General features: G+C 51.3%; 2 protein-coding genes and 1 long non-coding RNA gene across 6 annotated transcripts in view; 1 reads left to right on the top strand and 2 right to left on the bottom strand.

Moving 5' to 3' along the window:
- LOC146422988 (putative selection and upkeep of intraepithelial T-cells protein 1 homolog) overlaps positions 1-24,625 on the top strand; it is a 166,504-nt gene that overhangs the window by 17,225 nt on the left and 124,654 nt on the right. The gene's annotated exons all lie outside the window — the stretch shown is intronic.
- Positions 1,797-24,508, bottom strand: LOC146422995 (uncharacterized). Its single transcript, XM_085045592.1, has 9 exons — positions 24,208-24,508; positions 23,676-23,720; positions 23,219-23,506; positions 22,803-22,841; positions 22,544-22,654; positions 4,421-4,445; positions 4,095-4,150; positions 3,502-3,533; positions 1,797-3,110 (listed from the first exon to the last, which is right to left on the bottom strand). The coding sequence occupies exons 1-9, from the start codon at positions 24,461-24,463 to the stop codon at positions 3,039-3,041; spliced, it is 924 nt and encodes a 307-aa protein (XP_084901718.1). The 5' UTR covers positions 24,464-24,508; the 3' UTR covers positions 1,797-3,038.
- On the bottom strand, positions 5,117-6,999 carry LOC146422996 (uncharacterized). The gene is made up of 3 exons (XR_014847785.1): positions 6,691-6,999; positions 6,159-6,203; positions 5,117-5,989 (listed from the first exon to the last, which is right to left on the bottom strand). It is a non-coding gene; the product is annotated as an uncharacterized LOC146422996 (long non-coding RNA).

The following is a 24,625-nucleotide window of genomic DNA, read 5'->3' as shown; positions in this document are numbered from 1 at the left end:
TTTACAATAGTGAGCTTCATTTCTCACAGGTTACAATGCAACAGAAAGCCCTGAGTAGTAGCAGAGAAACGGCAGGCACTGAACAGGTAATCGCTCCCCTGGGTAGCTCACCGGTGATGGTTGTTCCCTGGGTCAGGCTGTGCAGAGGTGGGGCAGCTCCTGGCAGGGTACAGGGGTACTCCCCATGCCGGTCTAGGCGCCACACGCACTGGCTCTAGGATCCCAAAACAGCAGAGAGGCAGAGAAAAATGAGCCAGTAAGCCCAGTGACAGTGCTGAAGGAGAAAGAAACAAAAAGAAATAGGCAAACCCAACATGCAGCAGTATCTCTGCTAGAGAGACCTGTTCTGCCTTGCTGCCTTAATTGCACAGGTGGGCAGAAAGGGTGGAGTTCCCCTTGTCTCCACCACAACACTCACAAGAAATCCCAGATTCTGGAGCCGGGGTCGGGGGGGGGTGTTGGGTGGGGTGGTTGAAGAGGGGGCAACAACCATCCCAGACACAAAAAATAAAACAGGAAGAGGGAAAAAAACAAAGATAGGAGGGGATTAAAAGACATTTCTTAACTGGGTTGTTATTATTATAGAAAAACTCTGTAAAAAAATTGCATGAAAGACCACCACACCCTGAATGGGACCCCTGGGCTGAGGCCCTGAATGGTGAATTAAATTGACTAATACTATTTGAGGTAAGAAAAAGTGACATTATTGTTTTAAGCATCTCAGCTCCGGGAAGTAGTAAGGCTGGGAGAATCCTTCCACAGGAGGATCAGTCCCAGCACCTTTGGGGTGGAGGCCATAGCCTCAGCCTCATCTGCTGAGAGGCTTGCACAGACTCCTTCAGCCCAAGGGGAAGGTGGGGAGGGTTTGGGTGTGTGGAGAAAAAAAGCCTCTGGTCAGGGGCAGGGAACGCCCATCCTCTGCTACACAAACTGGCTCAGCCTGTGAAACTGCCCCCCCACCCCAGGAAAGCTACATTCACAGGACATGCAGGTGAAGGAGCAGCAGAGGACGTGTCACAATCCATCAAGGACTCCTGAAGTGCCCCCAGACTCATTCCTGAGGCCTTGCACCAGAACACTGCACGTGATGCACAATGATGCAACAGGCCCACAGTCTTGCGAAGGACAGTGTTAAACTGCCTGCTGCAGGGGAGGTACCTGGGGGTTCCTACCTGGCCCAAACTTACATTAATCAATTGGATTCTATCCTTTTTGTTGGGGAATGCTCACCACCAAGAAGACCAGATGAAGGGAAACAGCAAGACATCATTGGGACCCACAGAGTGGTGATATGTTTCTACTTAACCTCTGTCACTCCTCCTGTGCCCCCCACCTCTTTTCCTCTCTCTTTTCCTTCCTTCCTTCCTTCCTTCCTTCCTTCCTTCCTTCCTTCCTTCCTTCCTTCCTTCCTTCCTTCCTTCCTTCCTTCCTTCCTTCCTTCCTTCCTTCCTTCCTTCCTTCCTCCCTCCCTCCCTCCCTCCCTCCCTCCCTCCTCCCTCCTCCCTCCCTCCCTCCCTCTTTGACTCTTTTAATGTTAAATAAAATATATCCATTTCTCAGTATGAACATTTAACCTTGTTTGGTTTTACTCTTGTTTTGGGGAATATTTCAAACCTCAGGGTTCTTTCTGCTTTATTCCACACAGAGTTAGTTCTCTTTGCACTTCTGTGCTTAGAATGGATTGTAACACCATCATGGGGGTGTCCTAGGGTGTGAGCACAGCAGTGCCTGTGTCCCTGTGGACCTGTACATACATGTGGTCACCAGCGTGGGCAGAGAGAAGAGCACACACGGAGTTGGACCCTGTGGTTTACGGATGCACATGTGAGCTAGTTAGAAAGGAAAACATTGGAGGAATTAACCCCACACAAATATGATGTGAGACACTCCAAGTCAGGACTACAATTTTATAGGAAAAACTAAAATAAAGGCAGTAATACAGAAACACTGGCTTAAACTGACAAAGTCAGATGTATTCTGACCTGCCACCATGTTGGTCAGGGTGGTGGTAGCAGTCCAGTTAAATGGCAGCTGCAGTCCCATTGGAGTGATAGATGTGGTGCTGTTGAAGTGGTGATGCTGAAGAAAGGTCTGGTCCATCTCTGAAGCACGAGTGGTGGTTCTTGAGCTCTTCTCCTCTGGGAATCCGGTGGAAGTAGTACACTGTAGTGTTCCAAGCCTCAGTTTATATACAGGTGGAAATGTTCAGTTCCTCCTCTGCCCCCTTTTCTCTCTGTGGGTGGAACATCTCACAATCAGATGATGTATTTTATGAACCATGCTGGGAGACCTTGATGGCCCAATAGTGGAGATAACCCCCCAGATGATGTTACCAGGGCTGAGTCACAGAGAGGATAAGAACACTGCCCCACCTCAATTAACAGATCATGAAGATGGTAACAGAATACAACCTTCCAGGTAACCCAAGACATCATGTTCCACTGGACACAGTGGGATGGAGATGTCACCACTCCAGGTGCTCACATGTCCATATATAATAGATGGGAGAGATTTTCTATGTATTTATCCATCAGGCAGTGTAAAGACGTACAAATCCCAGAAATATTTTTGATTCAAGGCATCCAGAGTAAATTTCTGATGGGGGTGGCAAGGCTGGGCCTGCTGCAAGGGCTGGCTGTGGCCATGTTGGCCTGGCCAGGCCTTGTGGGGAGGAGTTGCCCTCCCAAGCCGAGGACTCCCAATTTCCCACAACAGCTGGTGAAGATGAGCCAAGGGGTTTGTCACATGGCAGTTTCCAGGGGACAGAGACAAACCTGCTGGGAGCTGCAGGGAGGCCTGAAAACCCCCTGTGCCATGGTGGGTGGGAGTGGGGCTGGGAAGGGAATGGTGGAGAACAGGGTCAGAGGAGCAGCTGGAGGAGCAGCCCCAAGGCTCCCAGCTGCCAGCCCTTGCCCAGCACAGCAAAGCCCAAGCAAGCCCAAGCTGGACACCCCAGCCCCGTTTTGCCAGAGCAGGAGCTGTGCCAGAGAGCAAAGGCTGGTGTGGGTGATTGTCCTGGGGCACTCACCATGCTGGAGCTACCGGGGCTGGCTGTGGGAGAGCCTCACCAGGGCATATTCTGTGCTGCTGTTCAGCTCTTGCCTGCGAGGCTTTAGAGGGAAAAGGAAAGCCTGTTATTTCAGCTGCTGGCTGCAAGCTCTGCACAAGCCTCTGGCCCTGAGCTCCCAGAGGGCTTCAAAGAGTTTGGGCTTTAACTTCAGGTTTGGTTTCATTATTTTCCCCCTTGAAAGGTTTTACAAGGTTTTACATGTGACATTTCAACATGAAATATTTTTCCATGGAAAATATTTGCAGAAGATTCGGAGAAAAAAAAATGTGGTTAGATAAAAAAAACCCTTATAAATGCTTTTATCTGCAAGTGTTTCTGATCAGTCCTTGGTGGGACACCCCAGCCCAAGCCACAGGCAAAGACCCTGACACTCACATCCCATCCCCAGGGCCCTGTCCCTGCTTCAGCACCAAGGCTGTGCCACAACTCACCCTGTTACATCCAGCGTGGGCAATGGTGGAATCTGGTGGGGACAAAAAGCACAGAGTGAGCTCTTGCTTCCTGTTCTGGGAGGAATAAACCTCACCCTGCCTTTGAACAACAGATGCCCTAGGGCCAGGACTGAATCCCCTGCCCTGTTTCCCCCTAATCTCACCCCATTCCTCGCAGCAGAGGAACCTGCCCTTCCCTCTGTCGATGAAGAGCAGGGATGGGGGGGTCTGTTGTCCCCTTTATTCTGCAGGCAGAAGCTGGGCCATGTGTTCAGGGAAGAAGTGGAGTAACAGCATGGGAAGAGATGTGCCCTGGTGCAATGGGCAGTGGTTTTGCAAATCCCACTGGGACATGAATTGCTGGGATTGCATGGGGAATTGGGAAGGGTCCTGCCATGAGGAGAGGGAATGGAGAGCATGCAAAAGGGCTTTGGGGCAGGTCCATGCAACTGAATGCAGCTCCTGAAACTGCAGCATGGCTGGTCCATGGGCTCAGGGATTCTGGTGATTCTAAAGGGCAGCCAGGCCACAAGAAGGGGGTCCCACAGACAGAGGGTTCCATGGGTTACCTGGAAGGAGGGGCTGGTACTCACACTGTATTTCATTGTCATTGGTCACTTCAGCCTCATGGGTGGGAACTTGCTGCTGCCTGGAGAGAGTTGGGGGAAAGGGTTTTGGGGTCTGTACCCAGACTGTGATGAGCTCATTGGTGTTACTGCCATAGGTGATTCTGTCTTGCATGGGGTGCATGGCTGGAGTCAAGGCCAGGGCAAGCCCTGCTCCTCCCTGCCTGCACCATGGGGGAATCCCCCCACGGGCACAGACCATGCTGCCCCTGGACAAAGACCACCTGAGGGTTCCCAGGATGCCTCTGTCTCCATCAGCCCCACCCCCACAGCCCCCAGGAATTGCTGCTCACCTCTGGCATCTCTCTCTGCAGGCCCCTGCAAGGAAAAGAAAAAGAGAGGTGGGAGGCAGAGTTCCTGCACAGCCCTGCCTTTCCCTTCTCTGAGCTATGCAATGAAGTTGATGGGTGAACCTGCACACCTCACTGGCAGAGGGATTTCTAAAGCCCAACCTACACAACAATTAATCCCTTTTGGCAGACTGCTTTCTCCAAAGCTCTCAGCAGCTGTGCACAGACAGAATGTAGAGAAGCTGTGCTGGCTGCAGGCAGGGCAGCTCAAGAGCCTCCATTCTTGTACCCAGAGGATGGGAGCCAATGTGTGGCTGTAGCAAGGATGCTTTTGGTTTCTCCCTCCCCACATTGGTATTCAAGCACATGAACTCTGGAGGTAGAATCTTCCTCACTTTAGAAATTTTGCTCCCTTCAGATGACCAAGGAAAGACCAGTGAGACTCATCTTGCCACGATAAGGAGCTAAGCAATTGGCCATCCTAACCCGGCACATGTCTGTCAGTAACAGACCTGAACTAGGGTGTAATTTTGGCCTAAATGTTTATCCCAGTTTTCCTCTTATCCCTCACCTTTCTTCAAAGCACAGTAGCTGGCTGCAGCCAGAAGGCAGAGGAAAAAAATTGCTATTGGCACCACAATTCCAATAGTGTAGTTGTGGAATGGCACATCTTTGGGACCTAGAGAAAAAGAAGCTGTTAGGAAAGAGGAGGTGTAATGGGCAGACGAAGCAGAGAACACTATATGCCCTCAAAGCCAAGTTAGATCCTGATTTATTACCCTCCCTATTTCCTGGTGTTGGCAACCAGGCAGCCTTCAGCCTGATGCTGAAGGGCATTGGGTTTGCAGGGAGGCAATCACTCACCATCAGTGTATATCCCTATCTGTGTGCTGGACCCACGGCCTGGAAGGAGAAAGAGACAGGGTGAGAGTCTGCAGCTCCCCCAAGTACTGCCCAGACTGAGCCACTGTGGAGACCCCCTGATCCAGCCTCTATCAACTGTTGGGATAAATAAATGGATGCCCTGCATAGCTGTGTCTCTGCATTAAATCTAGCACCACCACTCTGCCCTTTCCGTGATACTGGAGCAGGAGAGGAGCAGGATGCTCTGCTGAGACTCTGAGGAGTGTCCTTGGTGCTAAAGGCTATGCTGAAATACACTCTGACCCCCAAAACCCCTACTGCCCAGGGACATGCCATGCGGCAGGGCAGGGTCCCCTGCATCACCTAGGGTTTCTGGCACTACAGCCTGTTCCCTGTCTGTGCCCCAGTGCCATGACTCACCTGTGACAGTCAGGTTTCTAGGAGAACTGAGGGCAGAGTTCCTCACTTGGTTCTTGTCGTCCTTGTACTGATATCCACATATGAATGTCCCTGGGCTCTGTATCATCATGAGCACAGTGTAACTCAGCTGATACTGTTGGGCTTTCAGGCTGAGCAACTCCAACCCATCCTTGCAGAAAACTACTTTTATATTGGGATTCAGATGTTTAATGAGACAGCGAAGCAAAATCCATTCTCCCTGCTGAGCACTGGAGGCATTCAAGAAGATCTCAGGAGCCGGGAGGTCACCTGGAGACAGGGCACAGGGACAACTTGGGACAGTGTTCTGTTGTCAGAGCTGCAAAATGCCTCAGATCTGGGAGGGGAAGTTTCCTCTCCAAGAGTTCAGACATGGGGACAAAGCCCTTCTCTGTTCCCATCTCCAGCCCGCCTTGATTAGACCTATCCCTGTACTCACCATGCCCTGTGGAGCTGCAGATGTCCTGGGCCATCACACCAGCACCTGCACCTTGGGGCACAGAGGGATTTGGGTCAGACAGGCACCAACCCAGCTCAGCTCCAATGCCCCTGTCCACATTCCCACTGCTGAGTCTTGGCTCGGAGAGGCACCTTCCCACCCATGTGGCTCCAGCCTGCATCTCCTTTGTCTCCTGGATTAATATTTCCCCAAGCCCATTTTTGTGTGTTTGTGGTTCCCGATGGATGCCTCTGGTTCCCTAAAGCACTTCAGAATCTACCAAGTCTCTCACTATGAAACAAACCACCTTAGAGGGGTTGGAAATTGCCCCCTTTTCTCAGATGTCCATGGGAGCTGCAGGAAGCAATGATCCTGCTGCCCTCCCCAAAGCAGCTCTGCCCCTCACTGCTGCACAGCTGTCCCACTCACCCTTTCCCCTGGGTCCTGCCCTGTGCCCAGGATGGGCTCTGTCCTGCCCCACTCAGCAGCCCTGCAGTGCTGAGCCCCAAGGCAAAGCAATCCCGCAACTCACCCAGCAGCAGCAGCAGCAGCAGAAAGAGGAGGAAGGTCAGGCGAGCAGGAGACAGCCTGGCACATCCCTGCTGGCCCAGCATTGTTTGGGCACTGCAGCAACAGCCTCTCCTTGCAGCATCTGCTGTGGGCTGAGCTCTGCCCAGCGCTTCAAGAGTTGCCTGGCCCAGGGCTTGCAGCGTGCCTGGGACTGGTCCTGCGGCATCTTTGTGGGTGGAAAGACCTCCCCACAACAAGCAAGTGGCTGTGGCCAGCATGGGCTCTGCCTCAGCCCCCACTGCAGCCTCTGTTCCTGCAGAGCCCCCGCTTTCATTTCCGCACCCTGCAAACCCGGACTAAGAGCCTTGTTTGCTTATCTTTCTGGGGCAACGTCCTCCCTGCAAAGCCCTCCTGACCCTTGGCCACCATTTCCACAATGTCTGGTCCTTCTGGAGGATGCAAAGAACCATGAACGCTGCTGGAGGTATAACATGACAGGACTCCATCAATCCTGGAGCTTCCTGGTACTTTCACCTCCATGTGATGGAAGAGCCAGAGAGGAGTGGGGCTCTGCTGGATTTCCTGCTCTCCCATCAGAAGGCACTTGCTGTCCTGCTGACCAAGGTGCCTCTGCAAGGAGCACCGTAACCAGCTGGTCCATGCACAGTGACCTACCCGCAGCTGCAGCAAAACCAGCCTGCCTTTTTCTAGGGGGCAACATTTTGCTCCCTGAGTCCCACACTGCCAATTTGTCCCTCCCAGGTGAAGGCAGAAGACTGGGGATTGAAAAGGAGAGAAGGCTCTGTTGTGTCCTCCTGTGCAGTGGTTTAATGCACAGAAGAGGAGACAGCTCCAGGTTGTGCAAGATCTGCAGGTCATGGCCACATGTGTCACAGATGGCACAGGAGAGTCCAGGGCTGCACGACCACCCTGTGGGGGTGACAGTGGGAGAAGAAGGTCAGATTTGGTGCAGCTTGTGCACATGTTTGTGAGAAAATGGCCACAGTTCAGAGCTCAGTTGCCTGTGAGTTATTGCACAGCACAGATGAACAGAGAGTAAAGCTAGGGGTGAGAAAGAAGGTGCAGAAAGTGTTCAAATAACTGCCATCAAAACCTGAAGCCACAGTCTGAGGTTTCATCAGAAATGGCCTCTAATTTTTACACCTTCAGCCAGTGCAGAGATGTCCCAGCTGATAACTGATCTTATATGTTGGGTTTGGAGCATGTCCTCATGTTGCTGTGTTGCACCTCCTTTATCTCAATGCAAAACAGCTTCTTATTATTGCTCTGAGTTCAGATGTCAGAAATATTCATGGTTAGTCATTTTTACTGAGATTTTTAACGTCTAATTAAACATTAGAAGACATTCTTAGTCTGTGTATGAGGCCGTTCAAACTGGATGAGTAAATCAAATTGTTTATCCTGAGCTCACCACCAAAATCATTATCAGCATCCCATGACTTCTTTGTTCTTTCTCAAGGCTGCTCTCATCCCATCTCACTCAGTTCCCATTTTACTGATATCCTAATTTCCCAATTAGAGCACTATCTGCATTCCCCCTCTAATTCCATATCACTTTATTGTGGGGTTTCAATCTGTACAAGAACAGCTGGGACTTGGTTTCAGCTTTCATCATCTTGGCAAACTTTATGGCATGACACCTGTAAGGGCAATAATGCAAGAGGCAATGACTTCTCATTTTTATTTACAATCTCCACTTTATCCTGTTGCAACAAGGGGAAAAAAAAACCTCCATGGATTAAATTATCTCAGTTTGTTCAGACACTTGATCACACTCATGGCAAAATACTACCAAAAATATTTCTGTATATTTAATGGGAATTTCTTATGTTGCGTCTTGTGCCTGTTGCCTCTCACCTTACCAAGGTACCTCTCCAAGAAGGTATGAAATGGAGAGAGAAATGCAGTAAAGCCATTGAGCCCCAAACTGCTCCCTGAGCCTGACCAACAGTTCTACCTGGGGAGGTGGTGGAGCCTCCATGCTTGGAGATATTGAAAAGCCTCTGGATGAAGTTCTGGCCAACCAGCTCCAGGTGTCTCTGCTTGGGCAGACCAGATGATCTGTTGGGGTCACTTCCAACCTCACTTACTCTGTGTTTCTGTGATTCTGTACAGGGCTCAAGACACCTGGAAACACAATTTTCAGTGTCACTAAAGTCAGATGTGGCTGTATGTATACCCAATTCTGGTGTGTGTTTAATCTTCACTTCCTCTTGGCTGTTTAACCTTTTGTAGATGTGGTGATAGAAAGTGCATAAGAAGATGAGTGGTGTGATACAGAGGCACAGAATCCTTCTGAGCCAGTTGTCGTGTTCCACTCTGGGGAGCTGTAGGGGGTTCTATTAAAATGGATGATCTTGGACTGAATTAAGCCAAACAAGGCAAATATTACATCTGAGAATTGCTCATTAGTAACAAAAAGGGCGTTGTCCTACCAAAGAAGAATGGAAAAGGAAGAAAAGAAGGAAGAAAAAGGAGAAAAAATGGGGGGAGAGGAAGGGGAGACAGAAAAAGCAGGGGTTATCACCAGAGCTCTGTGGTCAACGTCACACAGGCAGGATGCTCCCTGCGCTGGGGAGCCTGGGCAGCTCTCGAAGAGGTGCAGCTCCACAAGCACAGCTCCTGTGGACACAGGCAGCCGGACACAAGATGAGTGGGTGCTTGGGCAGGAGGTGCAGAACCCTGGGCAGGGTCATGGTGTGATCATAGCAGTGGCTGGATCAGGGTTGGAAGCAGGTGGTGCAGGCAGGAACGAGGCAGGCAGGGATGAAGGAGGTAGGGCATTGGGCAGGAAGGCAGGGAGGCAGGAGGGGAGATGGCTGGAGAAGGCAAGGGAGAAGAAGTGGTAGGGCAGGACACTGGCTAGTTGGTCAGCAGGTGTCCAGCCAGCTGAGAGGGAGAGCAAGCAAGGGGAAGCAAAATGAGCAAAAAGCTTTCAATGAGGGCAACAGGTAAAAAGCCTCCAGAGCAAAAAAGCAGAAAGACAAAAGACAAAAGACTCCAGAGCTGAGAGATGCAGTTACTTTTATGTGGTTGTGCAGGCTCTTTCTGGAGAACTTTTTCTTTCCCATGCAAACTATGAAAACAATGAAAGATGGGTTTTTTGTAAATAGTATTTGAACACCTGCTGTTTTTCCCGATCTGTTTTGATTCAAGACACAGTGTGTTTGGAATTGGGTGTTGTAGGACTTCAGCCAATCACCCCGGGGGGTGGGTGACCACTGACCAATTGCCTATAGGTTTTACCACATATATAAGGAAAACTTACAACAATAAACTCCTCTTGCTGCTCAGCTGTGTGTCTATGTGAATTTCGCTCTGCTACTGGTACAACAGCAACACTTTTATACCCCCCAGCTCCTCCCAAGGTTTGCTTGCTGGCAGGAGACCATTAGTCCAGTCAAATGTTCAATTGCAGTCCCTTGGTGGAGACCTTTTGCCATCCTATTGAAAAACCTTTCTAGAAGGCACAGTGTCCTTGGTGGTCTCCTACTGACTGCCTATTATGTGAATTGATTGTTAGGCAAAGTCTCCCCAGAGACAAGGCTTTCCTCCATCTTCTCCTAGCTGCCTTCTGCAAGTAGCATGTGTGAAAATCTAAAACATAAACCTACCCATATACCTCTGACAAACAATGTTGAGACAGAAATCAAAATTACATTGGCTCCTCATACTGGTGCAGTATCGATCTCTGAGTAAAATGGAAGTCAGGAAGCAATTCAAGAGTTTTGGAAAAATCATTCGAGTGTGTTGTCTGGATCACTTTACTCCCTAAGTTGTGGTTGAAGAAATAATGGAACTGGAATTTAAAAGTACCCCAGAGAAGTCATTAAGGGAATTGTATGTTGCTTCTGACTTCTTCTATCCAGCCTTCATTACATTTTTCCTGAGTTTGACCTCCCACCTTACTGTGTTTCCTGGGCTCATTGTGTTGGGAAGTGCTTCTGCTACTGCAAGACCATTTTTAGGGCATCTTCACCTCCTGTGATTTGGTGTGTGATCCTCCCATGCCGTGGCAGATACATCGACTGTGTGGTTTCAGCAAATGAAGGAAGCAGCAGCCAAAGTGCCTCCCTAAGAAGAGCAGCTGAATTACTCAATGAGTTCTACACCAAATCTCAGGTAAGAGTCCTGGGCAGCTTGGATTTTAGGCACTTTAGTGTTTATTGTGTGTGAAGAATCTGGGATGTACAGCAATATGGGAATCATTTCATCTGGAGAATGAAGTGTTAACTTGCAGTTATTATTTTTGTGTGTTATATTTATTGTATTATTCTTCCTATTTATCATCCCTGATTTTGTTGCTCTTTTACCTCTGGGTAAACTGATAAAGGGAGAATAACTCAAGCAAACTGTGAGGAGAAAACTGAGAAGAAATGACATGAAGATTGAGCTCTCAGACATGGACCAAGAATGCACTGGAGAGAAAAGCAGATCAGAGATCCTCAGCAGCACTCCCAGGGGTCCAGGACACCAGAGGGGCTCTACTTGGAACTGTCTGTAGTGAGATCCCACTTTTTCTGGGATTTCTCCTGCTCTGCTGTGTCATCTTGAGATTTGAGTGGCCAGTTTGGCCAGGGCTGAAGATGTCCTGCAACTTGTTGTAGCTTAGATGGGGACATGTAGAAGGGAGCAGGAGCTGGAGGCGAGAAAAGGTATTTCCGAGAGTATCCTGAGAGCATGGGCAGGTTTTCGGTGAGATTCACACCAGAGCTGGTGGAAGCTCAATGACAGGGCACAATGTGCATTGTATCTGCTTGATCTGCACAAATGTCTGAATTCAGGTGCTCTGGCCTCATGCAGGGAATTTCATCATGTCTTGTGTCTCTGACTGAACTGGAGTGAAATTCCTGGCTGCAACAGAGGCAGCCGTGGGAATCCTACCCTGAAAGATCCAGTGCTGTGTGTTCCCATGATCCCATGCCCAGGTCTGCTCAGCGGACACAAGGCTTACAGGAGACACACACTTTTCTGCAGCAGCTGAGCATGGGGCTTAAATCAGGAAAAGTTCTAAAACAAGGAGGAGGGAGTAAAATAGCAAGCAAAACAGCACAGGATTTTTCAGCTTTGTTTTACTGATGCAGAGAGCAGATGTCCACTGCAGGCAGCAAGGAGGACCCACTGTGTCAAACAGGTGGATCTCTGCTCTGCAAAGCACTTGGGATTGCAATGGAGTTGGTCTTTGGGAACTGGAGGGAATCCCTGGTCCAGCTACCCCTCTTCCTCTGGCTCATGTGGAGGCTTTGGGAAAGAAGGAGCAGAGCTGCATGTGGGCCACCTGTAATTTCTGCTACTTTCTGGGAAGGGACAGAGGCAGAGAAGAGGAGCAGAGCTACCCTTGTTGCTCAGCAAAGCCAGGAAGCTCTGCCTGGAGAAAGGAGACGGCCAGAAACAGTGTTTAAGGATTCACTGGAAGCTGATATCTTAGAGCATTTTCCTTTCCCAGGCTCCTCCCCACTGCTTCAGGAACTCCCAGTAGGACCTTCTGATATTCTCCTCAGATTCCAAGCAAAGCCAGCATGAGGATGACCAGGAAAGCCATGCTGAGCCAAGTTCATCCCTGATGGAGCTGCATGGTGAGGAGACCCTTCTCCCAAGGACCTGAGCCTGCCTGTCCCGCTGTGCTGACAACACCTGAGAACTAAATGGAAAGAGCAGCTGGAGTTTCAGGCACACACAATTGGACAGAGAGATTTCTATAGCGTGGGAAAGGCAGAACAGGAGCTGATAACTGGGGCAGGATGGAGCTGTGAGGGAGGTGAGAAAAGAAGGACCCACCCAAAGCAATAGTGCAAGGACTTGGCATGGCCATGGCAGAGCTCCAGGAATGCAGGTGTGTGGAGATCTCCACAGAGCATTCTGCAATATTCTGCTGGGATATCTCCATTTGCCATAACATGTTTTTACAAGTTGTAGAAGTGAGAAGCCCTCAACAGTTTTTCCTTCATTATCTCCTTGTTCCTTGTTTTTATTAAGTTTTCTATTTCTTCCTCTAGTTGGAATTTCCTGCTCTTCATCTCATAATTCTCCAGAAATCCAGTCTTTTCATTCATGGCACCAACATGAAAAAATGGTGTAAATGAAATAAACACTGACAACTAACCAGGTGGAACACAATGCAAAAACCTAAACAGAAAGCAATTGGGAGAGGTTCTTATAAATGGAATTGATTGCAATAAAGATTAATTATTTGGGGAGCCTTTAAAACTTCACAGTGACTGTGATATGTTTTGCTCACAGCAAAGCCACAGCCAAAGCAGCTGTGGCCAGAAGCTCTGCTCTCAAGCTGCTGAGCACAGCACAGCCCTGCTGCTGTGGTTTTCCTCCCCACACTCAAAGCCTGCACAAACACAGCCAAGCAGAGAGGAAACCTCTGCAAGGGGCTCCTCCTGCACAGCCCCTCTCCCCCAAGGCAATTCCTGCCCTGGGGCTGTTTCACACACTGGCTCAGCTTGGAGGTCCCTCTGGAATTCCTCTGCTCCAACCCCTCTGCTCCAGCTGGGCTGATTGCAGCTGGTTACCCAGGATCAGGTCCATCCAAGGCAGCTGGCTACCCCAACAATCAGCTTTTGGGGGTTCATCTGTCAATCAGAGATGCTGGAAGCCATCAGCAAATTCCCCTCACCTCTGGGAACTGGATCTGCTCTCTCAGAAAGAGGAGGGTGGGATGGATCAGCCAACTGGACATGGCTCTGTTTGGACCTCAGCAGCTTTGGCTCACACATTCAGCAAAGTCATCACAACAAGAAATTCCTGTGAGGGTACCAACCTGTGCCTCAATTTGCTGCTCAATCTCTCATCTTCTAAACATGGCTTAGAGCATGATCTGAGAGGGACCAGAGCACATTTTGGAGAGAAATGGAATTGCACTGAAATACCCTTCCCCAGAGGGAAGTTTCCAAAGCTTTTGTGTGATTCTCTAAAGCTGCCCTGAGTGGCCTTAAATTTCTGTTCCATAATTCCTGCAGGGCAATGGAGATCCCTGAAATTAGAAACGTCCGGCCTCATCAACCTGAAAAACATCTCAAACTGCACTGAGCACAAACCCGTGGGTGAGGCAGCTCCCAAGTGGAGCAGAGCTGTGCCCTTCTGGGAGTCCATGGATGGACAGCCTGGGGCAGCTCTGCTGTCACAAGTGGTTTCTGTGTCAGCAGCTGAGTCCAGCACCTGCTGTCCTTACTATGAGCTCAGGACAACTGCAAATGAGAACAATAGGCTTAGGGTTAACTCATCTTCACTTCTGCATTTTGAGGTTATCACGCTTTACTAGATTTAATTTGTTCTTCTTCTTGTTTCCTGTGCCATCATATTCCCAATACCAGGTGTGAACTGGGAGGGAAGAAAGACTCTGGTAATTCCCAATTCCAACAGAATGGCTTTTGCCTTGGAACAGAGAAATGAAGGGTAGGGCTCTGGTCAGAGTTTGATCAGTGTGGCAGTGCCATGATGGTCAGTCCCTGCCCCTGAGAGAGCCTCCTCTGATCTCACAATTGGCAGAACTCCACCAATGAGGAGAAAGCCAGCCCTGCAAAGCCCAGCTGTGTCAATAAGACAAGCCTGTACAGCTGTGGTGAATGTGCACAGCCACAGAACTTCCTCCCTGAGGACACTTTGCTGTCAGAGGATGAGATCAGAGCAGGATGCTCAGTGCTGGCCTGAGTAGCCAGGTGGGTCCAATAGCCAGAGGGGTCCAGCAGCCCTCTCCAGCCTCCCCCAAAGTGGTGCTCTGGTTTGATCTAATGGCTGCATGTCCCCCACAGTGGCATAGCTGGAACAGCCCAAGGGCTTTCTCAGTCTTTCTGTGTGTCACCAGACCTCTCTCATTGAGCAGGAGGGATATAAGGGCAGTTCAGAGTTATGGAACATGGGAAAATCAAAATAATTTTCCCAGTAGACAGCTTCAGGGAGGCTTTAGAGCCAGCACTGTCACTGGTGTCTGTGTTGGGCTTGGCCAAAGTGAATTTGGCTTCTGGCATGGGAAGGGCACTTGCATTTGTGCTGCAGAGAAATAGCAACTTCTGTTTTGTGCTGGAGATAAACAGAAACCTCAAGAGAGAAATAACCCAAGCAAACACCATCTTTTTGGATATCAGGGACCTCTAGTAACACTGGTTGTCTATCACAAGTGCTAGGTAAATGCATGCAAGGACATGGAGAGCTCTAAAAACATGTAATTCTCCTTCAGAAATGATTTGATACAGGGTGTCCAAGGCAATCTGAGTGGAAAAGGATTTGGGTCCCCCTTGATAGACATTTTACATGTGTCCCAGGAATCACAGTCAGTTGTGGGAGAATTAACCCCCAGCAGTATGGATAGCAGCAGTGATCTTTTGGCCTTGAAGAATGTTAAGCCTTGGGAGAGATAAACAGGCAGAGCAAGCAAGGAACTGAGACCTTGATAAGAATGGAACAGTTTAACCCTCACGCCTGGCTATTAGCACGTAACAGGATGTCAGTCAAGGACACTGTGATAAATTACAGAAGGTATAGTTCACGAAATTGTTTAGAAAATCAATAAGTTTTAATTCTTTACTTTTGCTAAGCTCTGCTTTTTAGTTTTGCTTTAACAGAAAGAGTTCCTGTTTTAGAGCCAAACCTTTCTGCTGAAGGTTTGCAACAAGTGTAACTCTTTTCGAAAGGCCGCTCAGCAGCCTTGTGTGATTCCCACGAGAGACAGTCTAACTGATGTGCAAGAAAGAAACCCCCCCCCGAGAGCCGCGTACCCCAAATCACAACCAACCAACGCAGAGAACGACGATTCCCCGGCCAATCGAGACACCCAAGAGAACGCCAGTCAAGACCCACGAGGGGACTCAAGGGAGGGGGTAAAAAGGGCTATAAAAATTGATGGCTTGTAATCTTTGGGCACTGTGCGGTAGGCTAGCAAGGGACTGGTCTCCCCTGCCCAGCGCTGTATTGGCTGATAACTGCTTGCTTAATTAAAAAATTCTCTAATTGGATCTATGTCCCTGATTGGTTTTTGAGACCCAACTTATAACAACACTACATGCAGGATGCTGTGTCGCTGGGGAGAAAAGGGGTTGCGAAACTGGTTGCTGGTTGTTTCTATGGCATTATAAAAGGCAATGTTGCCTGGAATAAAATCAGCATTGCTTGCACCCACCTGAGTCCATCTCCTAATCGCCGACAGTCAATGAAAATCAGCACAACATCCAAGCACTTGGCACCATTCTAGTGTCACCTGGAACACTCCTCTCTTTAATCCTACCCCAGGAGCTCTCCCTTGGATTCTCACCATTCCCCAAGGGAGCTCCATGGAGCCCAGCTGCTCTCTCACATAACAGACAGCTGCCCCTCCTTCTCTTCCCAGGCTGCCCGTCCTAAAAACCTGTGTGGCAACATGCCACTCATGGGAGTGCAGTCACTGCTTCCTGTATCCTGATCCCAATAGGATCACAGCCGTGAGATAAAACCCAGGACTTGACTCCATTCTCTTTAGTCCCCACAGGAGCTGCACTAGTAGACAGGCCCTTCCAGAAGCTCCTCATCTCACAGACTGTCCAGAAAGGACTTGGGGGTCTCTCCAAAATGGAGCATTGTTAGCACTTCCTGGTGAAAATACCAGTACTGGTGATGACCCTGTTAGAGCCTCCTTTGGTTGTGTTTCATTTCTGTACCATCACCCCCTGGCCATTGCTCATCGGTCCTGTCTGGCTCTCCCTCACAGGATGGCCAGTGCATCTGTCCTTCCCGCATCATTCCCCGTTTAAATTCCTCTTTCTGGGTTTATAAATCCCATTGGAAGGAGCACCTTTTGTTTCCTTGGTTAGGGGTGTCCCAGCTCCGCCCAGTGGATGCTGAGCTGCAAACAATGCTCCGAGTGCCCAAAGCTATGTTGCCCAAATCTGTGTCACAGCCAGTTCTTGGCCTGTAATATCAGTCTCCTCCTCCGCATACCTTTTCCACTTTCCACAGAAGGATTGAGGAGAAAACCAGAAAGGCCCCCATGGCCTGGGCTAAAACCACAGGGCTGTGTAGTCACTTGTGCCCATGGCCAGTTTGCCCTGGCAGATTTCCTTGGATCCTTCTGACAGAAGAGCTGGGAGTAGCAGTGAGAAGAGGGCAGAGGAGGGTGGGGGTCAAGGGTCAGGAAGGCTTTGCAGGGAGGAAGCTACCCTAGAGGGACAGACAAATACAGCTCGTGCTCTGGGCTTGCAGGATGTGGAATTGAAGGCGGGGACTCTGCAGGCACAGCAGCCTCAGTGGGGGCTGAGGCAGAGCCCCTGCTGGCCAAAGCCTCTTGCTTGTTGTGGGAAGGTCTTTCCACCCACAAAGATGCAGCAGGACCAGTCTCAGGTGCTGCAAGCCCTGAGCCAGGCAGCTCTTGAAGTGCTGGGCAGAGCTCAGCCCACAGCAGATGCTGCAAGGAGAGGCTGTTGCTGCAGTGCCCAAACAATGCTGGGCCAGCAGGGATGTGCCAGACTGTCTCTTGCTTGCCTGACCTTCCTCTTGTTCCGACTGCTGGTGCTGGTGCTGCTGCTGGGTGAGTTAGAGGATTGCTTTGCCTTGGGGCTCAGCACTGCAGGGCTGCTGAGTAGGGCAGGACAGAGCCCATCCTAGGCACAGGGCAGGACCCAGGGGAAAGGGTGAGTGGAGCAGCTGTGCAGCACTGAGGGGCAGAGCTGCTCTGGGGAGGGCAGCAGGATCATTGCTTCCTCAAGCTGCCATGGACCTCTGAGCAAAGGGGGAAATTTCTAAGCCATCTCAGGGGGTTCTGGTCATGGTGTGAGTCTTAGCAGATGCTGAAGTGCTTTAGGGATCCAGAAGCATCCATCTGGAACCACAAACCCAGCCAAAGTGGGTTTTGGGTGATGTCATGCAAGGAGACAAAGGAGATGCAGGATGGAGCCACGTGGGTAGGAAGGTGCCTCTCACAGCCAAGACTAAGCAGTGGGAACATGGACAGGGCCATGGGGCTGAGCTGGGTTGCTGCCCATCTGATCCAAACCCTCTGTGTCCCATGGTACAGGTGCTGGTGTGATGGCCCAGGACATCTGCAGCTCCCCAGGGCATGGTGAGCACAGGGATAGGTTCCATAAAGAGAATTGTGTTGTGCTGGAGAATTGAAGGGAGATGGATTTTGTTCCCAATGTGTAAATCCCTGGAGAGGAAACTCTTCACCTTCCAGATGTAAGGCAATTTCCTGCCCTAAACACAGTAACACTCTCCCTTGCAATCCCTGTGCCATCTCTCCAGGTGACCTCCCAACTCCTCTTTTCCATATGATCCCCACTGCTGCAGAGCAAGGAAAACAGGTCATACTTCAGTGCCAAATTTCCTGGAAATCTCCTGTCACCTGAATTACCTTCTGCAAGGATGGGGTGGAGCAGTACAGCCTGAAAGCCCACCAAGGCCAGGAGAAGTATTACAATTTTTACCCATGACAATGGGATGCGCAGGGACATTCACATGTGGATACCAGCACAAGGACAACAGCAACCGAGTGAGGAGCTCTGCCCTCAGTGCTGCCCTGAACCTGAGTGTTATAGTGAGTTGTGGCACCAGAGAACACACAGGAAACACTCCCAGATCCCCCATGACCCCAGGTGAGGGAGGGGATCCTGCCCTGCCCCATGGCATGTCCCTGGCCACATGGGATGCTGGGGGTCAGGGTGCACTTCAGCACAGCCTTGGGCACCAGGGACACTCCTCACAGTCACACAAGAGCATCCTGCTCCTCTCCTGCCCCAGCATCATTGAATGGACAGAGTGGTGGTGCAAGATCTAATGCAGAGCCACAGCTGTGCAGGGCATTCATTTATTGATCCCAACAGTTGATGAGGGTGGATCAGGGGATCCCCACAGTGGCTCAGGCTGTGCAGTACCTGGGGGATCTGCAGACTCTCTCCCTGTCCCTTTCTCCTCCCAGGCAGCAGCACCAGCTCCCAGGCCGAGACATTCAGCAATGGTGAGTGATTCCCCTTCTATACACTCAGCATTGCTCAGCTTTGTGTTAAGTGCTGGCAGCTGCCAACTCCACGACTTTGGAAAGGTCATAAAGTGGGATCTAGCTCTGATGTAAGGGCATATCCTGCTCTCTGCTTCCTCTCCTCATCTTGCCTCCTCTGATCTCCCCTTTAACTCTCAGAGCCCCTTTAACTCTGAGAGTCAGGGAAATTGTGAAGATTTGCATGAGCCAGGTGTTTCCATATTCATTCACTGAATCAAGGTGTGAGCTGGAGGGGCTGCTCAGTGTCTGGGGTGATCCCTACACAGGACAGGGAGACTCTCAATGGCCTGCCTTTTTCTGACAGGCAGCAACCCTTTGACCACAGTAGTGCTCTCTCTAAGGGCTAAGTGGATTGCCTGTGAGCCCTTTACATACTTCATCTTTAAATTCCCCTTTCTACATTTTGACCCTCCCCTCTTCCAGGGTCAGCCATTCCCCTCTGGATCTGGATCCTGCGCTGTGTCCTCACATTGCTCCTCCTCTCATCCGCGCCCATCATCACCCTCATCCTGGAGAGATGGAGCCACCAGGCCACTGGGGCTGCCCAGCCAGGAGACATCCCCATCCCCAGTGCCCTCTGATGTCCTCCCTGCCCTGGACTCCCTGCTGTCCCTGCACCTCTGCACCAGGAACAAAGTGTGACCACCACCAGCCCTCTTGTGATACAAGCTGTATTTCCCCACCACTTTTCTTCCTCATAAGTGTACCCTTCTCATATGGTCCTGTTTTCCCGCCCCTTACCCTGGCCACTCCCTCAGGTTTTCCCTATTGGTTCCTGTACCCTAACTCCACCCATGTACTGCCCCTGTGCCCAGAGATCACTGGGCCAATGTGCTGTCCCCACCCCCCTGTTTCTCAACAGAAAACCCCTGACCCTGCACCATGATGATGTCCTTGCATGTGGTCTCTTTGCCCATGAGGTCTTTGCCCATGAGGCATCTCTGCCTCTGGGAGGTCTTTGGCCTCTGGAGCACCATGTCAATAAACATCTTCCATGGTCATCATGCATAGACCCTTCTCGACTCCTTTACTGCCGCCACGTTTTGAACAGCAGATGGAACCAGAGCTAGCCATTCAGCTCCCTGGCCAGAGAGAGTGCAGTGACCAGCCCTTGGAGGGAAGGTTTGGTGCACGGATGCACTGAATCGGGCTGGGCAGAGACACTCTTTTGCTATACCACCACAAAAGAACCTAAACCGCAACACAGCCCCAGCTCCGTTTGGGCTCAGGAAACCTGGGGCTTTGTGCCCAAGGGATGTGCTACCATTGTCCTGCTCTGCTTTGCTCAGCCCCTACTCTCTCCTCAGACACAGCCCTGTGGAACTGACACCCATCCAGGGCTGCTGAACCCTTCCTGAGGCACCTCCTGCTTACAGGGAGCAGGGACACTGCCAGGGACATCCCTGCAGCCCAGGAAGACATACAGGGGTTCTTTGCTGGCTGCAGCCTCACACAGCCATGTTCTCCAGCTCCTGCATCCCTCCCTCCAGCATTTCCCATCCCCCACAGCGATTCCAGCAGCCCAGAGCAGTGCCATGGGCACACACCAGATGGTTCTGATGCCCTTGTGCAGCACCGGGGTCAGCAGAGGCTCTGTGGATGGCAAGTTATAAAGTTCAGTAGTGGGAGGCTGTTGGGAGGAAAAATTTAATACCAGAAGAATTTTGAGGAAGATGGTAGAGTCACTCAAGTGACCTTGCAGCTGGAAATGCCAAGTCACTGTGGGAAACCCCAGCTATTATACCTATGGCAGCTTATCCTCTGTCTGTTTAGAGAAGTAGAATTTCTGTGTAGAGACAACATAGGTGTTTGGAGAGACTTGGAGGCTCTCTCATGGACATGCCTGAGCTCCTGGTTTTGGGAGAGAGGAGATCAATGCTCAGAGATCATAAAGAGCCCAGGGAGATCACATCTGCTGGGAAATTATGCATCTGCATGGGTGCAAAGGACAGCCCTGACAGCCCCTGGGATGAACTGAGCCTGATGGGTGGGTGCCAGCATTCCCACTTGTGTATCTCCACCCAGATGTTGCTTTGGCATCTTCTGGTTACCAAGGTAATGAAATAAATTTGCTCTTTGCATTGCAGCTGTGGTTTCGTGGTTGTGCTGGCCGCCTGCCTGCCACTCACACAAGATACCATTGAGGAGAGCCCTGGTAGCTCCAGTGCTGCCCCTCACAGCCTTGGCTGCCTCTCTGCTGCCTGCGAGTCAGGGCTGCTGCTTCCCAGCAATGATGGCAATGGAATGCAGCAGGACATGCTCCTTTCAGCTCTGGGCTGCTCTCACTTCCACACTGTCCCCTTGTGTCCCAGCCTTTGTGGAAGCCCTGTGGTGACAGTGCTGGTGTCTCTGCAGCCACATCCCTGGGGCAGTGCCAGAGCCTCCCTGGGGGCAGCACTGTGAGCCTGAGGACCTCATCAGGGCAGGGCCAGAGTGCTGGAGCCTTCTGTGCCAGGCAGAGGGTTGCTGCCAATGCAGGAGGGCTGGCAGAGAATGAGCCCCCAGGTCTGTCAGGGCACTTGGCCAGAGAGATCCCTCCTCAGCCCTGAGCCCCCCAGCCCAGGGAGATCCAGAACAGATCCCTGTGTGGGGCTGGGCAGCATCTGGGCAGGGCACTGTCGATGTATCTCAGGGAGCGGAGATTCCCCATCCCTCTTCCCAAGAAGGAGGAGGGGAGCTCAGATATGGGGGGAAAAGGGAGACAGGTCCCTGTTTGGTGTGACAGGCAAATCTCCTCCAAGGTTTCCTCCCTTTCCCAGGTGCTGCTATTGAACAGGCAGGAACCTCCAGGAAACTGAGGGCCAGGAACACAATGAGGTAGAGGAAGGACCATCTCGGGGTATCCTGGGGTGTGAGCACAGCAGTGCATGTGTCCCTGTGGATCTGTGCAGACACTGAAGCATTGGTGTGGGCAGAGAGAAGAGCACACCCAGAATTGGATCCCACAGTCAACGGACATTCGTTCCAGTTGAAACAGTGGGATGGAGATGTCTTCATTTGAGGTGCTCATGTGTCTATTTACAACATATGGAGTAGATTTTATATGTGTTCATCCATCAGACATTGTAAATACATGTGCTAGTAACAGAAATACATTTGGCTGACGGCATCCAGTATCCATTTCTGATGGGGGTGGCAAGGGCTGGGCCTGCTGGAAGGGCTGGCTGTGGCCATGTTAGCCTGGCCAGGCCTTGTGGGGAGGTGTTACCCTCTCAAGCACAACACCGTCAATTCCCCATGTGCAAGTTCCAGAGTGTCCACGGTGCCCTCGTCTCCATCAGCCCCAGCCCCGCAGCCTCCAGGGATTGGTGCTCACCTTTGGCATCTCTCTCTGCAGGCCCCTGCATGGAAAAGAAAGGCAGAGTTGGGAGGCAGAGTTCCTGTACGGCCCTGCCTTTCCCTGCTCTGGGCCATGCAGTGAAAATGATGGGTTGAACCTGCACACCTCACTGGCAGAGGGATTTTTCAAGCCCAGCCTACAAAAACCCTGAGTCCCCTTTCCCAGCCTGGCTTTTCCTAAGCTCTCAGCAGCTGTGCACAGCCAGAGTGTGGTGGAGCTGTGCTGGCTGCACTCAGGGAAGATCAGAGCCTCCATTCTTGTACCCAGAGGATGGGAGCTAATGTGTATCTGGGTCAGGGATGCATTTGGTCTCTCTCTCCCTTCTTTGGATTAGAGCTCAGCCACACTGGACTTGAAGTCTTGCTCAGCCACGCAACTTTGCTCTCTCCTGAGGCAAAGGAAAGCCCAGAGAGGCTCAGATTCTTCTCACATGGCCTTTAGCAGCCAGCCATACTAAACAACTGTGGGTCAGACAGCAGCAGCCCTGCATCAGGGTGTAATGTCACCTTCAAGGTTTGCCTTTAATTTCCACAAATCACGCACCGATCTTCAGGACACAGTAGCTGGCTGTAGCTGCGAGGAGGAGGAGGGAGATGGTCACCACTCCCACCACCATGCATGAGGGAAAGGTGTGGGATTGGCCAGGATGAGGAGCTATGGGAAGAGAAAGCAGAGAACAGATTATGGCCTTAGGGGAAAATAAGATTCTGGCTTATGAATCTCCCAGAGTTCTGGCATTGACAGCTGGGCAGACTTGGCCCAATGTGAGGGACACTGAGTGTGCAGGGAGGGAATCACTCACCATCAGTGCATGTCCCTGTCCACGTGCTGGACCCACTGCCTGGGAGGGGAAAGAGACAGGGTGAGAGTCTGTAGCTCTCCCCCAGGTACTGCACAGACTGATCCATTGTGGGGATCCCCTGATCCACCCTCTGTCAACTGTCGGCATCAATAAATGAATGTTCTGCACAGCTGTGGCTCTGGATTGGATCTGGCACCTCCACTCTCCCCTTGCTGTGATGCTGGAGAGGAGCAGGATGCTCTGCTGGGACTGGGAAGAGTGTCCCTGGTGCCCAAGGCTGTGCTGAAGTGTATTCTGACCCCCAGCATCCCAACTGCCCAGGGACATGCCATAGGGCAGAGAATGGTCCCCTGCATCACCTGGGGTTTCTGGCATCACAGCATGTTCCTTGTCTGTGCCCCAGCGCCGTGACTCACCTGTGACAGTCAGGTTTTTGGGGGAACTGAGGGCAGAGTTCCTCACTCGGTTCTTATCGTCCTTGTGCTGATATCCACATGTGAATGTCCCTGGGCTCTGTGTCATCATGAGCACAGCGTAACTCAGCTGATACTGTTGGGCTTTCAGGCTGAGCAACTCCAACCCATCCTTGCAGAAAACTACTTTTATATTGGGATTTGGATGTTTAATGAGACAGCGAAGCAAAATCCATTCTCCCTGCTGAGCATTGGAGGCATTCAAGAAGATCTCAGGAGCCGGGAGGTCACCTGGAGACAGGGCGCAGGGACAACTTGGGACAGTGTTCTGTTGTCAGAGCTGCAAAATGCCTCAGATCTGGGAGGGGAAGTTTCCTCTCCAAGAGTTCAGACATGGGGACAAAGCTCTTCTCCGTTCCCATCTCCAGCCCGCCTTGATTAGACCTATCCCTGTACTCACCATGCCCTGTGGAGCTGCAGATGTCCTGGGCCATCACACCAGCACCTGCACCTTGGGAAACAGAGGGATTTGGGTCAGACAGGCACCAACCCAGCTCAGCTCCAATGCCCCTGTCCACATTCCCACTGCTGAGTCTTGGCTCGGAGAGGCACCTTCCCACCCACGTGGCTCCAGCCTGCATCTCCTTTGTCTCCTGGATTAATATTTCCCCAAGCCCATTTTTGTGTGTTTGTGGTTCCCAATGGATGTCTCTGGTTCCCTAAAGCACTTCAGAATCTACCAAGTCTCTCACTGTGAAACAAACCACCTTAGAGGGGTTGGAAATTGCCCCCTTTTCTCAGATGTCCATGGGAGCTGCAGGAAGCAATGATCCTGCTGCCCTCCCCAAAGCAGCTCTGCCCCTCAGTGCTGCACCGCTGCTCCACACACCCTTTCCCCTGGATCCTGCCCTGTTCCCAGGATGGGCTCTATCCTGCCCTGCTCAGCAGCCCTGCAGTGCTGAGCCCCAAGGCAAAGCAATCCCACAACTCACCCAGCAGCAGCAGGAGGAGGAGGAAGAGGAGGAAGGTCAGGTGAGCAGGAGACAGCCTGGCACATCCCTGCTGGCCCAGCATTGTTTGGGCACTGCAGCAACAGCCTCTCCTTGCAGCGTCTGCTGTGGGCTGAGCTCTGCCCAGTGCTTCAAGTGCTGCCTGGTCCAGGGCTTGCAGCGTGCCTGGGACTGGTCCTGCTGCATCTTTGTGGGTGGAAAGACCTTCCCACAACAAGCAAGTGGCTGTGGCCAGCATGGGCTCTGCCTCAGCCCCCACTTCAGCCTCTGTTCCTGCAGAGCCCCCGCTTTCATTTCCGCACCCTGCAAACCCGGACTACGAGGACTTGTTTGCTTATCTTTCTGGGGCAGCCTCCTCCCTGCAAAGCTCTCCTGACCCTTGGCCACCATGTCCACAATG

This window comes from Lichenostomus cassidix, unplaced genomic scaffold (genome assembly GCF_008360975.1).
Source record: "Lichenostomus cassidix isolate B80296 unplaced genomic scaffold, HeHo_3.0 HiC_scaffold_38, whole genome shotgun sequence".
Taxonomy (NCBI): Eukaryota; Metazoa; Chordata; class Aves; order Passeriformes; family Meliphagidae; genus Lichenostomus; species Lichenostomus cassidix.
The sequence above is the reverse complement of the archived record's forward strand: the minus strand, read 5'-3'. Positions and strand labels throughout refer to the sequence as shown.